This window comes from Protopterus annectens, chromosome 1.part1 (assembly GCF_019279795.1).
Source record: "Protopterus annectens isolate FY-2018-M chromosome 1.part1, PAN1.0, whole genome shotgun sequence".
NCBI lineage: Eukaryota > Metazoa > Chordata > Ceratodontiformes > Protopteridae > Protopterus > Protopterus annectens.
The window spans coordinates 433,822,294-433,839,707 of record NC_056726.1 but is presented as its reverse complement, the minus strand read 5'-3'; the positions used below and the strand labels follow the sequence as shown (position 1 = coordinate 433,839,707).

The window sequence follows — 17,414 nt, the reverse complement described above, 5'->3', positions numbered from 1 at the left end:
TGCAGGAAAGTCTCCACGAATATATGGTATTCCAGTGGAAGTTTGGAAGCTAGGCTGGAAGAAACTGATAAATATATGGAAAGTCTTGTTTAACAGTATTTTAAAAGTTGGGGAGGGAGGTACCAGCATCCTGGAAAAAAGCTGTGGTGTCTATAATAATTCACAAGATGGGTAATATTATTAATAATGTCATAGAAACGGATAACTGGTACCGGAGCCATGGCCTAAAGTTTAACGCCAAGAAATGCATAGTCAAGACCTTCTACATTGCCCACCTGATCATGAAGGGATTCACATCTAGATCAAGGGAGGTCATCGTCCCCCTGTACTCATCACTCATCAGACCAATGATTGAGTCCAGTGCCCCATTCGGAATGTATCTGACCCGACACCTGCAGCAGCTGGAAAGGCCCCAAAAGTTCCTCACCAAAAGGATAAAGGGTCTCAAAAATATGTCTTATGCTGCCCGACTGAAAGAACTCCAGCTCTATTCAGTCGCTTACCGCTTGCTCAGAGGTGACCTGTGCCTGACATACAAGGCCATGTCAAACCCAGATTTGATGAACATGCTTCACCTCAAAAAATCTAGATCCCTCAGAACTACAAGGGCGGGAGACTTAAACCTTGACACGGTTATTAATAGGACGTGCTGGAGGGACATATTCATCACCCAGAGACTCCCTATGCTGTGGAACAAAATCCCGGTACATGTGAGGCAGAGCACCTCGCTGGCCGTGTTCAAGAGAAATCTTGACCAATGGATGGGAGATCGCAGATATACCCCAGGGATTACCTCAGTGTCACTGCTTGACAGAGGCACAGCAAAATAATGGGCATAGTTTTCTTCAAACTAAAGGGTGGCGAAAGCCACAAAAACTCTGGGCTAGGCTTATAAATGCCCTTGGGCAGATAGCCTAGTATGAACCTATGAACCTATAATACCTAAAGGGTCTATATTGTAAAGTCGAAGGTACAAAATGTCGAGTACCCTTTCAGTGACACGTAAGTGTTGAACATCCTGTGGGAGGGTGGCATAATGGTTAAGGCAGTTACCTTTCATGCACAAGGTGCAGGGTTTGATTCTCACATGGGGTAATTGGATAGGCTTAAAATGGCCCACAAGGTCAGTTAGCCTAGTAGTAATCTATGAACCTATGAATCCTCTTCAGCAAACGGCCACATCATATGTTTCTTTCCAAGGGAAAGAAATTGATAGGCCAACTACTCGCAACACAATTTAACAAACACTATGAAGTGGGGGGGGGGCTATGCCTCCCACCCTAACTAAATATACTAAATCCGAGATCGCACTACAGTGGGGAAAAGGGCAGATTTCAAACAGCCAACCGATTTCTTTCCCTTGGAAAGAAGTCAGTGATGTTGATGTTCATTGACGAAGACGTTCCACACTTATGGGTCAGTGAAAGGGCACTTGACATATTGTACCTTCGAGTAAGTAATATAGACCCATACCTAAAGATGGTAAAGATCCCTTTCATCCAGCTTCATATAGGACCTTTTCAATTTGAAACCATGATTATAAAGCTTTTATGTCTATAATGGATAAAAGAATAACAAGGGTGATGCTAAAACTGATAGATATGGACCATTGTGGTTTTGTGGAGGGGAGGGAAACATTTGACAACATTAATAGAACAGTGATGATCCGGAGGGAAGCGTAGTGTAAGAAAATACTGCTATTATTGTTGGGTCTCAATGCAGGCAAAGCATTCTACAGAGTAAGCTTGAATTTTATGAGTAAGATAATGGAAACATTTGTATTTCCTTATACAATAATAATGTTAATTAGAAAGATATATGAGGGATCAGTGGCAAAAATCAAAGTGGGTGTGTTCCTGTCTGATAAGTTAATTGAACAGAAGAACCAGGCATAGTTGTCTTATTTCCCCTTTGTTGTTTGCATTGTATTTAGAACCACTGGCAAAGAAAATAAGGGACTCAGAAATTCAAGGATGTAATTGCTATGGTGTTCAAGAAAAGTTGGCTTTATTTCCAGATGATAATTTTTTTTTACCTGATGGAACCAGAAAAGGACATCTCAGTGTTGTGGAGTATTTTGAGAATTTCTGTTTTTTTTCTGGATATAAAGTTAATGAGGATAAAACAAAGGCTATAGCTATAAACTATCTCCCCACAAATTAATTACTCCAGTAATACCCATATTTAAGGGAACATGATAAAATGCAGTATTTAGCAGTATGGATTAAAAAGGATTCAGTTATGGCAGCCAATGATATGTTGGAAGAGACTAAACAAAAGATAATGCAAAAACTGAGAAAATGGAAACTCTTGCCTATGGATTGGGATAGCAAGATACAAGCAGTAAAATGTTTTTATTCCCTTTAGTTTTACACCCAGGTCGGGCATATTTTTATCAAACAGTTTGCAAGTTGTGGATGGTAAGAGTTGAAGGATTTTATTTGGGAGTGGAAGAGGGCAACAGTTAAGGTGGATAAGTTGATCAACCCAGTAGAACAAGGAGGTTTAGGATTACCTTATTTGAAGGGATAATTTAGAGATACACAGGCAAGGCTCTTATGCATAACAGAAGCAGTAACCTACAATTCAAAGTGGAAAGGGATGATGATGAAGCAGGGGTAATTCAATAAATAAGGGAAGAATGGAATTTTGGACACAATTCCTTAAGGAAAATAACAATCAAGTATCATCTTTCAAGATGGCTGAACATTGAGTAACAGCTTAACGATAGCTCTCCCATTATGAAAACAGAAACTCAACAGAGAAGGCCAGTAAACGTTTGTGTTTATGGGTACATTTCATTAACTGGCTAGTAAGTGTACTGCCTGGATGCCAGGGAAAAAGAAATACATAGCATCTGGAAAGAAATCAGCTACAAAAAGTGAGGAAGTAATGCTGACTGGGGAAATTAAGCAGTGCAACCTCCAGAAATGACTTCCAGTAACATACAGGAAGATAATGTCAACTGCACACAGACCTGGTTAAAATAAGCAAAACACTGATGCAGTATTTCAGCATAAACAACAAAAGGCTGGAAAATTGAAGAAGCTTTAAACAGATATTCAGATTAGGTGATAAAGCTGCAAAAATCAGAGGCTGAAATGTAGAAAAAGCTGGCTGAATATAGGAAGAGATGTTTCAAAAAATAATAGAATTAGAGGACAGAGCGCATAGGGAAAACCTGAGATTTTCAGCTGTGAAGCTGGAAGGAACAGACTGCATTAATTTTATGAAAGCACAATTAAGCAACTGGACTGGTATTTCACAGCAGTTGTTAGTTGAAAGGGCACAACGTGTGCATGCTCCAAAACTGGCCATGAGAAAACAACCAAGACCTTTAATAGTAAAGGTGCAATCCTACCAGCAGAGGGAGTTGATTCTGACAAAACTGTGGCAGTAGAACAAAATAGGAAAAGTGGGAGAGAGCAGATTGTGGAGAATGATTACTCGTACACCACACAGAAGAGTAAATTAATTCCGCTATTCAGGGAATGTCGAGATGTAGATGTGAGATCAAAACTGCTTTACCAGCTGTCTTCAAGGTATTCTTCCCTGGAGGGACAAAATCATTTTTTGATAAAATACATGCTAAGGAGGAAATACGAAACTTGTCCCAACAGAAAGTGAGCTGTGCTTCTTGTTCTGGTAATAGAGACCACAGAGGGATTGTACCTGTGAAACCTTTTCCACTGTTTCAGCGTAAAATGTTGGAGAGAAGAAAGGGACCACGAGAGTTGATTAGAAGAATTGAGAGTGTGCTGGAAATGAAGCAGAGATAGGATTTGGGAAATGGAGATGAAAGTAATAAAACCAGTAGGCTTAATGTTGGATTACATTGCAGTAATTTTATTTGTGAAATATGACAGAAGAAGAAAATCTGGAAATACTGGACTTTTTCAGAATTTGTTGGACTTGTGACTCTAGTATGCCATACTTCAGGTCATTAATGTTCAGAAAAATGCTTTGTGGAGTAGAAGAGAGGGGAGAAAGTTAACTGTAAGTAAAGCAAACATTGTTTTCTTAATAGTACTGTTTTTGTGGTATGTGGTTTTCTTTGCATGCTATAAAGTAAAGTTTTCTCAGTTATTTTTAAGTGTAATTGGGATTGTAAATACATGCTGCTATTCTTTTCTTTCCTTTCTCCCTTGCCTTTCTTCTGGTTCAGTTTTAGAAATGTAGGCACTGCAACTTGAAAAAAAGCCTGATTAAAAGAGCATGACAAAAGAAAAAATAATGTGCTTTTTCCCATACTTACATTGGGGAATGTCTAGAATAAGAACTTTAAACTGATTTAGTAACAAGTTTTAAGAGAAAGCAAGTTTGTTTGTGTCTTTTGGCTTTTCCAGGTTAGGGGTCGCCACAGCGGAACTCCAGTCCGCTAATGATTGGAAGTGGATTTTTATGTACCATGTTACCAGCCCTGACGCACAACCTTCAACGAAGGCACGCCCCATTCACGTATGCCTCCACACAGAAGACGCTGTAGCTGAGAATTGAACAGGACAACATCTTGCTATGAGGTGACAACTCTACCGCAGCACCACCACTGCAGTACTTTAAGAGAAAGCAAGTAAATGATAAATAATTTTGTATATTGTAAGTTTTTTTTTCTCTAGCAAATGAATTTATGCCTAGTAGCAATTTTGTATCTGGCCGTCATATCTCCGTAGAAACAATCTGATAAAGAGAAATTGCCTGGTTCTCGTCTCTTTGTGGAGACAATCTGCTAATGAGAAATTGGCTGTCTGGATCTCACATCTCCATGGAAACAATCTGATAAAGAGAAATTGTTTAGAGTCTGGTGGAGAATGATTGGCTGAGGGAAAAAAAGAAACTGGCTAGGAGGTAATGTTCTCTGAAAGCATTCAGGGGGGTTCCCAGCTGGAGGAGCTATAAAGACAAGACAAAACCAGTTAGCACTTAGTAGAAGCACAGGCTGCAGCATGCATCTTAGCACGGGGTGACCCTTCTTTTAGGTCAATTCAAGTCTGTGAGTGTGGCTGTCAGTTTGGGACATTTGTTCCTATTAGGAGGCTAAAACTTCAATATTTGATGGTGTATATACTTTTGTATGTTCGTATTAAATTAATAGGTTTTAGGGGGATATTTTTTTGAGGGCTTTCAATAAAACAAAACGTTTTGTAACATGTGACATAGGCTCAAGTGGATATGAGAAGAAACAACTATATAAAGGTTCAATCTGCCAAACAGTGTATGCATGTAACACAAAAGCTGGAACTAAGACATTTAACAGAAAAGGTGTTATACATAATAGTTGAGAATAATAGCTTTTTAATACAGTGATGCTTTCTGTAATGTCTTTAAATGCGAATGCTCTTGCAGATACATACAAAAAAGAAAGAACAGTGAACTCTATTAAAAAGTGTAGAATACAAGCAGCTGTGTTGCAGGAGACCCACTTGGTAAGAAGTAATGTGAATTTGATAAAGAAAGGTTTTCAGGATGGTTATGTTGCAGAATATCTGAGACAGAGTAAAAGAGGACTACTTATATTAATTGCAAGAGGAGTTCCAATAGTGAGAGGAAAGGATAACTATGATAATAATGGTAGACCTGTAGTACTAAGGGGCTACTGGCAAGGGAGGAGAATTACACTGCATGTATTTATATTCCACCTAAAACTGCTATAATGGAGCTTATGAAAATTCTGGATGAAATCAGTTTTCAGCAATGAATATTACTTATAGGTGGGGGCTGGAATTTGATTTGCAGAAGTGAAGATGTGTCTGGGGGGTGCCCAGAAGGGGAAAGTATAACAAAGGAGGCTAGATTTTTTAAGAAATTTATGAAAATATTTGGCATGGAAGATGTAAATTCAGTAACAGGAGTTCAGAGTGAATTTACATTTTATTCCCCAAGATGCAAAAAGTGGACAAGGCTAGACAGACTTTACATTTTACAGGAACATGTGCATTTAATTGAAGGTCTTGATTTAACTGTTTCAGATCATGCAGCGATAATAACTAATATAAAAACACAGGGTAATGATGTAAAAATGAGACATTAACACTTTCCCATCTCTCTGTTGAAAAGAGAGGAATTTAAGGAATGGGTAGTGGAGATTATTCAGGAGCTATTTGAGAGGATGGAAATTACTTCTGAAAATATAGTTAGGGAGTGGGAGAAAATTAAGGTGGAGTTTAAAAATAGGGTGGAAGTAAAAGAAAGGGAGCTGTAGTTAAATAGTAACAAGAATTGTTTATAGGGGCTGACAAATGTTAAAGTATTGCAGAACAGGGGGAATCTCACAGAACAAGAAGAGGATCAACTGCAGAATGTTAAGCAGAAAAAAAGGGATTGCCTTGATAATATACATGAGTTTAGAAAGATTACTGTTAAGCAACTGTTTTTTGATAACACTGGAGCACAAAAAAATAGCATGATGACTCAGGCAACACAAAGTAGATAGGGCTGTCGCCAAGCTTAAGGAGCCTATAACAAGGTAGATAACAGATCCTGTAGATGTATTAGAAATATTTCGGAAATTCTATGAAAGTCTGTAAAATGCAGAAAAATATGGAAGTCAAGAAAAGATACAAATGAAAATGTTTATGGAAGAATTAAATATGCCAAAGTTAGACATAGATGAGGCTCAATTGCTAACTGTTAGGATAGGAGGAGATGAGATAAAAAGTGTGATGTATAACCAATCTGCAGGAAAATCCCCAGGAGTAGATGGTATACCTGTGGAAGTTTGGAAGCTAGGAGGGAAAAAACTGATAAAGATCTGGAAGGTTTTGTTTAACAGTATTTTAAGAGGACGAGCAGTACCAACATCCTGGAAGAAAGCAGTGGTAGCTGTAATACCTAAAGAGGGTAAAGATCCATTAGATCCAGCTTCATACAGGCTCATTTCAATACTAAACCATGATTATAAAGTAACCAAGACAAAGTACATCCACGGGAGCAAACCACGACCGTACTATAAATGTCCCAAGGGCATCAAGCAGTCCAGTAAATTCTTCAATGAATGCTGCTAAACGCAGTACATAAGTATTATGAACTCCTTTATTAAAAAAACGGTAAGTGCTTTCACCATATATGCTTCATCAGACCATACAAGAGTAAGAAAGAAGATGAGCTTATATATGCTAATATTCATGCTTAATTAATGACATCATTTCCTCCATCCCAATTAATTAACCTGCCGCTCAAAGATATTCATGCTATACAATCAAAATACATCTAAGACAGTGCATACCTAATTACAACCAATAAAATTTAATACATCATTTAAAAATTTTTGAGAATATATAAATCATAAACTAAAAATCACAGATAGTAAAAATTATGATAAAATATATATGTAAAAAATATATATATCTATAGTATTAATTACGATCATTCCTACATTATATATATACTAAATTCTTTAAATATATATTTATACTATAATTATCTAACTGCTTTTAACCTCCTGTTTTATAGCACGGGCTTCAAAGGTGCTTTATCATTGACACCGGGTGTTTTATCAGCCCTGCATCTAATTATCCATTTCATTTCACAGCGCTCAGTATAGTTTCTAACATCCCTGCCTCTTACTCCAGGGATAATAACCTGTAGTACAGAAAACTTAAACTGATGTGTAGGATCTGTAGAAAGCACATGCCTTGCTAATGCATTATGTACAGAACCAATACGTATATAATACTGATGTTCCCTAACTCTCTCCCTGAGCTTTCTGTTAGTTTTTCCTATGTAGAACGCACAACATAACGTGCATCTAGCTAAATAAACAACATGTTCTGTTTAACAATCTGCTGTGGCATGAAGGATATAAGTATGATTAGAAACTGGATGAACAAAAGTATTCCTAACATCTATAAACCCACATTGATTGCATCGTTGACATGGTTTCGTCCCTTTAACACTATGATCACAGGTGTCTTTCCTTGAAAGACTTGGATAGCATAACATTTGTTTAAGGTTCTTTCTGTTTTTAAAAAGAAATTTAGGTTAATTCCCAACCAGTTCTTTAATGGTTTCATCCAGTAATAGAATATCCCAGTGTTTCTGTGCTATATTCATAAGTACAGAAGTATCTGTTGTATAGTACATAGGCACTTTAATTATACAACTATCATCCCTCTCTACACCCTCTTCTGGTAAACATGCATTCAAGTCAGAAAAATATGGACTGGCTCTTGTCATTCTAGTCAGGTTGTTTTCCTCAAAAGCTGTATCAATCTCTCTAGGATCATATCCTCTTGCTGTAAGTCTAATTTTTAAGTCTAGGAGCTCCTGTGTATATCCATTCTGTGTTGGATTCAGTCTAGACACTCTCATTGCCTGGCCTTTGGCAACGTTTTTAAAAACGTACTGAGGTTGCATACTCCTCCTATGCAATAACGTGTTACGAAAGCATGCTTTCTTATGAACACCTGTATTCAGGAGACCATTATCCAGTCTCTCAATTAATACATCTAGGAAGGATATGCTCTGTCTAGAATAGTTCATAGTGAACTTGAGATACTCTGTCAGACCATTCAACTGCGAGGTGAACTCAAGTAGTGATATTTCATCTAACTTCCAAATCAAAAAAAAATCATCCACAAAACTATTATAAAAGTCTACATTCAACCTATATGGTGAAAGCGCTTACCGTTTTTTAATAAAGGAGTTCGTAATACTTATGTACTGCGTTTAGCAGCATTCATTGAAGAATTTACTGGACTGCTTGATGCCCTTGGAACATTTATAGTACGGTCGTGGTTTGCTCCTGTGGATGTACTTTGTCTTGGTTACTTGTATCTTTATCTTTCATCAAACGGGAGCATTTGCTTTGTGGTGGTGCTTGTTGGTTTTATTGGTATCATGATTATAAAGTGTTCATGTCTGTAATGGCTAAAAGAATGGCAAAAGTAATGACAAAATTGATAGATATGGATCAGTGTAGTTTTGTGTAGGGGAAACAAATATTTGACATTAAGGGAACATTGATGATCCAGCAGGAAGCAAAATGTAAGAAAATACCGTTGTTATTTGTGGGTCTTGATGCAGAGAAAGTATTTGACAGAGTAAGCTGGGACTTTAGAAGCAGGGCAATGGAAGGATTTGTATTTCCTGAAAAAAATATAAGGTTGATTAGGAAGATATATGAGAGATCGGAGGTGAAAATGAAAGTGGCTGAGGACCTCTCTGATTTCTGCTTGAGCAGGGGAACCAGGTAGGGGTGTCCTCTTTCCCTTTGTTATTCACATTATATTTGGAACCACTGGCAAAAAAAATAAGGGACCTAGAAATTCAAAGATGTAATTGGTATGGTATTCAGGAAAAGCTGGCTCTGTTTAGAAATGATATTATTTTATATCTAATAAAACCAGAAAGAGACATTACAGTGTTGAACATTTTGAGTGTGTTTCAAATCTTTTCATGAATGCAGAATTGATGAAGCTACAAACAAAGGCAAAAGCCGTAAATTATGTACCTACATACAAATTGGTTCAGCAATATCTGGATTTATAGGGGCGTGATAAAATGAAGTATTTAGGAGTATGGATTAAAAATTATTGTGGTATGGCAGCTAAGGATATGTTGGAAGAGACTAAAAATATGATACAAAAACTGAGAAAACTGTAGATTTGTTTTATGGATATGAATAGTAAGATGCAAGCAGTTAAAATGTTTTAGTCCCATTAGTCTTATACAACAGGTCAGGCGTATTTTTATCAACCAGAAGAGAAGTTGTGAATAGCATTAATAAAGAGTTGAAGGACTTCATCTGGGAGGGGAGACCGGCAAGAGTCAAGTGAGATAAGATGATTCTTCTAGTAGAACAGGACAGATTGGGATTACCCAATTTGTAGGGGTATTTCAGAGCTACACAGTTAAGGCTCCTGTACGTAGCACAAGCAGAAAACTGTAATTCAGAGTGGAAGGGGGTGGTGAACAGAGGGGGGAGCTCAAGAAGCAAGGAGAGAATGAGAGTCTGGATTCAGGCCTTTAAGGAGAATAACAATAATCATACAGAATATTATATCTATAAAGTAGCAGAAAGTATCCTAAGAGCTAAGCCAACACAGGAATGGAGAAAGATTCTACTGATAGGGATGACTGCAATTAAGGATATAGACTATAGGGGCTGGAATTTATTGGAGGAAACTGGCAAAGGATAACAAGGTATTGGGAGCAAATAACTAGAGCGGGAAAGATGATCGAATGGGAAGATGGTAGGAATTTATTTGGACTGCAGGTTAGAGGTTGCCTTCCCTATCAAAGATTGTTATCAGAGTATAGGCAAAGAGAAAGAAATAGGGGGGTCCTAAATGAAAGGCCAGCACTGGTAGAATTTTTAGTAGAATCTAGAACAGAAGGTGCCATTAAAAAAAGGAATAATTAGTAGAACATATAAATATTGCAAGATAACAGTAATAATAAGAGGATGTTAGAAAGGATTGGGAAGAGAGACTGGATAAGCAATTCACAAAGAAACAGTGCGAGGATATATGTATGTCTCCAAGTTATGCAGCAAAATCTAGAAGATTTAGGATTGTTGCTTGGAAATGTTTACATAGATATTTTTATACCCCAAGTAGACTCCGAGAATTTTTCCTCAGGTAGACTGCAAATGTTGGAGGCGCGACGGGGAAGAAAAAGGTGATTGGGAACATATTTCCCAATATATGTATGTCCCCAAAATATGCAGCAAAATCTGGAAGATTTAGGATTTTTGCTTGGAAATGTTTACATAGATATTTTTATACCCCAAGTAGACTCCAGAGAATTTTTCCTCAGGTAGACTGCAAATGTTGGAGGTGTGACAGGGAAGAAAAAGGTGACTGAGAACATATTTTCTGGGAGTGTGGTGAGTTGGTGTACTTTAAGGATTCCCTGCGGATGCACTGTCTGTGATACTTGGTGGGCAGATTGGTGTGATGAGGGAGATTTTTCATACAGAATCAGAATTGCCTAGACATGGTAAGTGATTTATTGTGTCTAATTATTGTGGTTGCCAAAAAAGTGGTTAGTAGAAAATGGAAATCAAAATCTAAACCAGCTCTACTAGAAGCAGTGAATATAGTAACAGAGATAAAACAACTGGAAGTGAAATCTTTAGAATAGAGTAGGAGCAAGCTACATAGGAAAAATGAAATTCTGGGAACATTACATACAGGGGAGGCTTGAGGTTTAAAAGAAGGCAGAACTCAAACGAGCTATGTAATGTTTGACTGAAAATGATTGGGTAGATTATAAGTGATGTATAATGTTTGCGTCTGGGAGTGTGTCGGTATGGTTTGTAATGTAAAGTGCTTGCAACTAGGATTGAGTTGGTATGGATTGTTTTCATTTATATAAATGTATGCTTGTCTATGTCATGGTTTTAATACAGATGTTTCTTGTTTAAAAAGGGCAGGAATTGAATAATTTTTGTAATGTTGCTTATGCTATATGATATATAGCAATATATATGAAGTTTAATGTTTGTAAAGGTGAACTTGTTAATACAGTTTGATTTATTTTATATAAATGTAAATTTGCCTGTGTCACAAGTAATAATTCAATAAAGTTGTTAAAAAAAGGCAGACAGTATCCTATGAACAAAGCCAACACAGGAATGGAGAAAGGAGATTCTGACAATAGGGTTGACTGCAGTTAGGGGTTCAGAGAATAGACAAGAAAGGGCTGGAGTTTACCAGAGGAAGTTGGTGAAGGAACCAAGGTACTGGGAACGAATAATTAGAGAAGGAAAGGTAATGGAATGGGATGAAGCAAAGAAGACATTTGGATTGCAGGCTAATGATTGCCTTCCCAATCAGGGATTGATATCAGAGTATAGACAAAGAGAACAAGACAGGAGAATCCTAAAAGAAAGACCTGCACTGGTTGAGTTTTTAATTGAATCTAGAACATAAACTGCTGTTATAATAAGGAATAATTAGTAGGACATATAAAATATTGCATGGTAGCTATAGAAATAAATCAGAAAAGATTACAAAAGGTTGGGAAGAGAGGTCAGATATGCAGTTCACAAAGAAATAATGGGCGGATGTGTATGACTCTCAAATATGCATCAAAATCTAGAAGAATGAGGGTATTTGCATGGAAATGTTTGGACAGGTACTTTTATACACCAAGCCGACTCCAAATAATTTTTTCCTTTTGTAGATTCAAATGCTGGAACTGTGATAGGGAAGAAAGAGGTAACTAGAAACATATGCTGTGGGAGTGTAATGAGTTGGCAGACTTTAAAAATTCCGTGCAAAGTTCTCTGCCAGGAATACTGGGTGAGCAAGTGACTGTAACTAAGGAATTTTTTTTTTTTTTTAGTTGGGATACAGGGTCTGGATTACCTAAACATAGCAAGGCCTGTTAAGTTTAATTCTGGTGGCTGCCAATAAAGCAGTTACTACAAAATAGAAATCAAATTCTAAACCAACTGTACTTGAAGCAGTAAATACTGTAACAGAGGTAAAAGAACAGGAAGTGGGATCTTTAGGAAAGGGTAGAAGAAAATTAAATAGAAAAAAATGGAAGTTGTTGGAATAATGCATGCAGTCAAATGTTTTGGAGGAGGAATGAGGTTCAAGAGAAGACAGAAACTGAATAATTTACATAATGTTTCTTAGATTATATGATATATTATTTTATTTATTTTTTACTTCCTAAAGCAAAACCCTACATCAAAAGTGTGGATGTATGGCAGAAGGCACCTGTGTTTTGTTGCGATCATTGCATACTGCAACTTGAAATTCTCCTTATTCTGATGGTAGCCTTGATGTTTTGTTCAATTTCCATCCCGTAGGCAAGAACTCCAGCCACCAGCAATTCCAGTGTTACCTACTGTCAGATAAAAGCTGAACCAGAGTTGTCCCTTTCAAGCCTTATTACAGGACTTGCCCCTCTGATCAAGAATCCTCTGTCAGCTACTCATGACTTCAGACAGGCTTGTCATCGTTGCTTTCCAAAAACAGGTAAAGAAGTATATTTGTTTATTTATAATTTATGTAACAGTAGCTGTATTGGAAAAAATGAGTCTGCTACTTTGGAGTTAAAATAGTGCTAGATTGGAAAGATACGAGTTATGTAGTTATGGAATTAGAATACTGCTGCTTCATCATTGTTCTTTGTTGACTAAAATCACTTTAGAGAAACCACTGAAGTTCTAAACATATTCATGCTGTTCATGTGCAGTAGAGGAAATTGCTAACCCGAAAGTGGACAGTGCACTTACACAAGTACAAAAGTCTTCCAGAATTAACAATAGGCACTTCTGAGAAAAAGTTAACTTTCATGTAGTAAGTTCAGGTAGGAATTTTCTTATTAACAAGTGGTTATAGGTTGCTGCAACTTGCACATGGACCCTGACAAGTGATTTTACATTGAAAAAACACCATATATAACTGCACGTTATTTCAGGTTTAAGTTTCAGCAGACCACTGTAGTTTTTTAAATCATACATTGCTATCTTAGGTTTTTTAAAAAAATTAAAATCTGGTAGGTAAAATTTGAGCCTGACAACATGGCTAGAAGGGACATGCATTGTTCCTTTTGGATCAAAGTCAGATGGATTACAAAGATGTATTTGACTATTAAGCCCACTGAAATGGGGTCACTGAGAAGATTTTCTCTTATTAGAACTAGACCTTGGCACAAAATGTTCTTGCATACTCTAACTTTTAAACTTGGGCACCATGCCTCTTTCCAGCACAAATTGTAGTGTCAAACATCAAGCTTAGTGTTGATGCAGAGTTTCCCCAGTTATTTTCTGCTGTTCACCCCATTTGAATCTTTATCTTTATGTAGCAGTAGAAAAGATTCTCAGTTTTGTACTTCAATGCAGACACACTTGGAAGTTTTTATTTCTTATCAGATCATCAGCCAGGATAAGCATTAGCACTGCCCAAGGGAAGTACACAGCACTGAAGTGCCATAGTTATCTTCATTTTGTTAGCCCACTCATAGACAGTGGCATAAATAATTTGAGGCCTACTTCATGGGCTATGGGCTTCAGGATGACAACACTATGGGGGTTTGCAAGTGTGGAGACTGTCAGGAAGGATCTCTTGCCTGATCCCAAGCAGGAGAAAGTGAAGAAACAGAAGACGCGAGTCAACCAAGCCTGCAACTGGAATGGCTTCTGTTCCCTCAGACAGTATATAAATTCTCTTAGCTGGTGAAGGATATTGTGCTTGCTTCTGTTATGTGTTGATACTGATAGCTGAAAAGGTAGCCCTGCATCACAGCTGTCATAGGGGTTGAGTCCTGTGGTTCTAGTAATGACTCACTGATGTTTGTGTTTGGAGCATTGTGTTGGTCATTTTATTTACATAGGACAAGTGAAGACTTTCTGTCTGGGCTCAAGAATTCTACTGCTAGCAAATAATTAGAGAGAGAAAAGTAATAGAACAGGAAGAGGCCAAGAATTTACTTGGACTGCAGGCTAGAGATTGCCTTCCCTGTCAAGAATTGATATCCGAGTATAGGCAAAGAGAAAGAAATGGGATCCTAAATGAAAGGCCAGCACTGGTAGTGTTTGTAGTAGAATCTAGGATAGAAACTCATGTTAAAAAAAGGAATAATTAGTAGAGCATGTAAAATATTGCATGATAACTATAAGAATCAATCTGAGGATGTTAGAAAGGATTGAGAAGAGAGACTGGATAATCAATTCAGAAAGAAACCAAGGGGAATATATGTATGTCTCCCAAATATGCAATAAAGTCTATAAGATTTAGGATATTTTCTTGGAAGTGTTTACATAGGTATTTTTTATACCCCAAGTAGACTCCAAAGAATTTTTCTTCCAGTAGACAGCAAATGTTGAAGGTATGATGGGGAAGAAAGAAGTAATTGGGAACATATGGGGGGGGGTTGGGAGGGTGGCCTAATGGTTAAGGTGTTTGCCTTACAAACACAAGATGCGGCGTTTGAGTCTCACAAGGGATAATTGACTAGGCTTACAATGGCTCGCAAGGGCAGTTAGCCTAGTACTAACCTATGAACCTATATTTTCTGAGAGAGCAATGGGTCAGCAGACTTTAAAGATTCTGTGCAGATACTCTGTCAGAGATACCAGGTGAGCAAATTGGTGTAACTTAGGAAATTATTTTTTGAGCTCTGATACAGAATCGGAATTGCCTAGACATAGTAAGGCCTGGCTGAGTCTAATTATGGTGGCTGCCAAAAAAGCATTTACTAGAAAATGGAAACTAAAGTCAAAACTAACTGTACTAGAAGTAGTGAATATAGCAACAGAGATAAAACAACCGGAATTGGGATCTTTAGAAAAGAGTAGGAGCAAATTGCACAGAAAAATGGGAATTGTGGGAACAATACATACAGGGAAGGAATGAGGTTTAAAAGTAGGCAGGATTTGAATGAGCTATATAATGTTTGACTGACAATAACTGGATAGATTATAAGTGATGTATGATGTTTGCAACTAAAATTATGTCTATATGGTTTGTTTTTATTTATATAAATGTATGATTGCCTATGTCATATGTGATAATTTAATAAAGATGCTTCTTGTTTTAAAAAAATTCTACTGCTTGTCCCTTCACTCCCAGACCTCCAACCCTTTGAGTTGCCTTGTCTTGAAAAGTCCCTGCTACTGCCCCCTTTGGCCATTGAGCCCCTTCTTTAGTTGCTGTATTAAACATTTACTTGTCCAGAGGCAATAGTCCAACAGCCCACTTATTTCCTTAAGAGTAATTGGCAAATATGCTGGCAACTGTGCTTCATCTGCATGTTATTTTTCGTATGCTCTGCCCTTCATTTCACTTTTTCAGACATAAATTCATAGGTGTTTACTAGGCTAACAACCACAAAGGCCTTTTTAAGCCTAGCCGTGCATCCCAAATCTCTGGCAAGTTCTGGTACCCTTGATAAGTGTAATCAAGGGCTTGGGAGATGAAACGTTTACAAGCAGGAGCCTGGGAGATGAACCATTTACAGGTTGCCTGTGTCCATTCAAGACTTAGGTGCCAAGCCAGGGATGAATTTCACGTTTACCATCCAATTGTTTGTTACAATTGAATTGGGTTAGGGAGGAACTCAGCTTCACATGGATGGGAAGCCTGTTCCAGAGACAGGATAGTCTCTGGGATACATACCTGTCTCTAAAGCAGGTCCTATTTATATCACAGGCAAGGTTTAAGTCTTTAGAATGGGTAATTCTGGTGCCGTTTGTTTTGCTGATATGCAGCAGGTCCATCAAAGTGGGGTCTGACAATAATGTGTATTCCAGACATAGAGCTCCCCTCAACAGCCTGTAGGAAATGGAATGCAGGAATAGGGCCATGAGGTCGTTGGCATAGGCCGTTTTACTTGTGTCCTATATTCCTTTAGTGAGGAACCTCTATGGACATTCCATTTGTTGGATATTCCTGGTTAGATATATACCAAAGGGGTCTTTGTACTCAATGATAGGTCTGATGAATGCCGAATACAGTGGAACAATGACTTTTCTTGGACCTAAATGCCATACTTTTGTTTGTAAGTTGGGCAACATAGAATGATTTCCTCATTGCTTTAGACATGTGATGGTCAAAGGCTAGATTACTGTCTATGTGTCCCCAAGGCCCTGACACCTGGGTCAGCTCTAAGGGATGCGTTGCCAATATGATAGTTACTAGGGGTGGATGACTTCCCAAAGGATGCTGCTTATGCATTTCTTGTTTAGTCCATGGCTCTAACACCAGTTGTTTGTCTGTGTCAGCCCTTCCTGGAGAACATTTGTGTTGTGTGGGATTCAATGACCGCTCCTAATTTGCAGTCATCTGCAGATTTAGTCATCCAGAGACCATTGATATTAGCCTTGACTTTAGAGAAGTAAATGCCAAAAAGGAGTGGTCCAAGGACTTGGGACTTCATTTGTGTCTGGCCTCTTTGGAGAGGTGGACTCCCCAATTTTAACTTCCTGTGTCCTGTCTGTGAGCCAGTTGGCTATCCACCAAGTGACATACTGGTTTGTACCTAACCTCATGAGTTTATCAGCAATGCCCGAGTGGGGTATTGTGTCCAGTGCCTTGGCCAGGTCAAGGTAGGCAGTGTGAACCATTTTGCCCTTGTCCATTGCTTTGGTGAACTTCTCAAAGAAGTCTGTCAGGTTGAGTGGGCATGACCTGCCCTTGATGAAACCAAACTGGGTTGGATCCAGTGTCTGGAGGTTTACTATATAATTATCGATCATTTCCATGATTATTCTTTCCTTGGCTTTGCATATAAGACTTGTGAAACTTATGGGTCTGTAGTTGCCAGGTCTGTAGATGGCCCAGCTTTGTGCAGAGGGATGACTGTTGCCATTCTCCATTCATGAGGCATGAAGCCTGTTTGGAGGCTACAGTCAAATTGCAATTTCAGAGGTCCTGATAGGTTATGTTTCATGCTGTTTAGAAGGCATCCTGAGATAGTGATTGGGCCCACTGATGCAGTGTTCTTCACCTTAGAGA

General features: G+C 38.0%; 1 protein-coding gene across 1 annotated transcript in view; it reads left to right on the top strand.

The window, feature by feature from the left end:
- Positions 1-17,414, top strand: part of ZC3H7B (zinc finger CCCH-type containing 7B) — a 1,999,702-nt gene that overhangs the window by 1,034,611 nt on the left and 947,677 nt on the right. Inside the window, exon 11 of the mRNA XM_044087097.1 lies at positions 12,764-12,932. Within this exon, the coding sequence (XP_043943032.1) occupies positions 12,764-12,932 (169 nt within the window). The remainder of the gene's footprint in view (positions 1-12,763; positions 12,933-17,414) is intronic.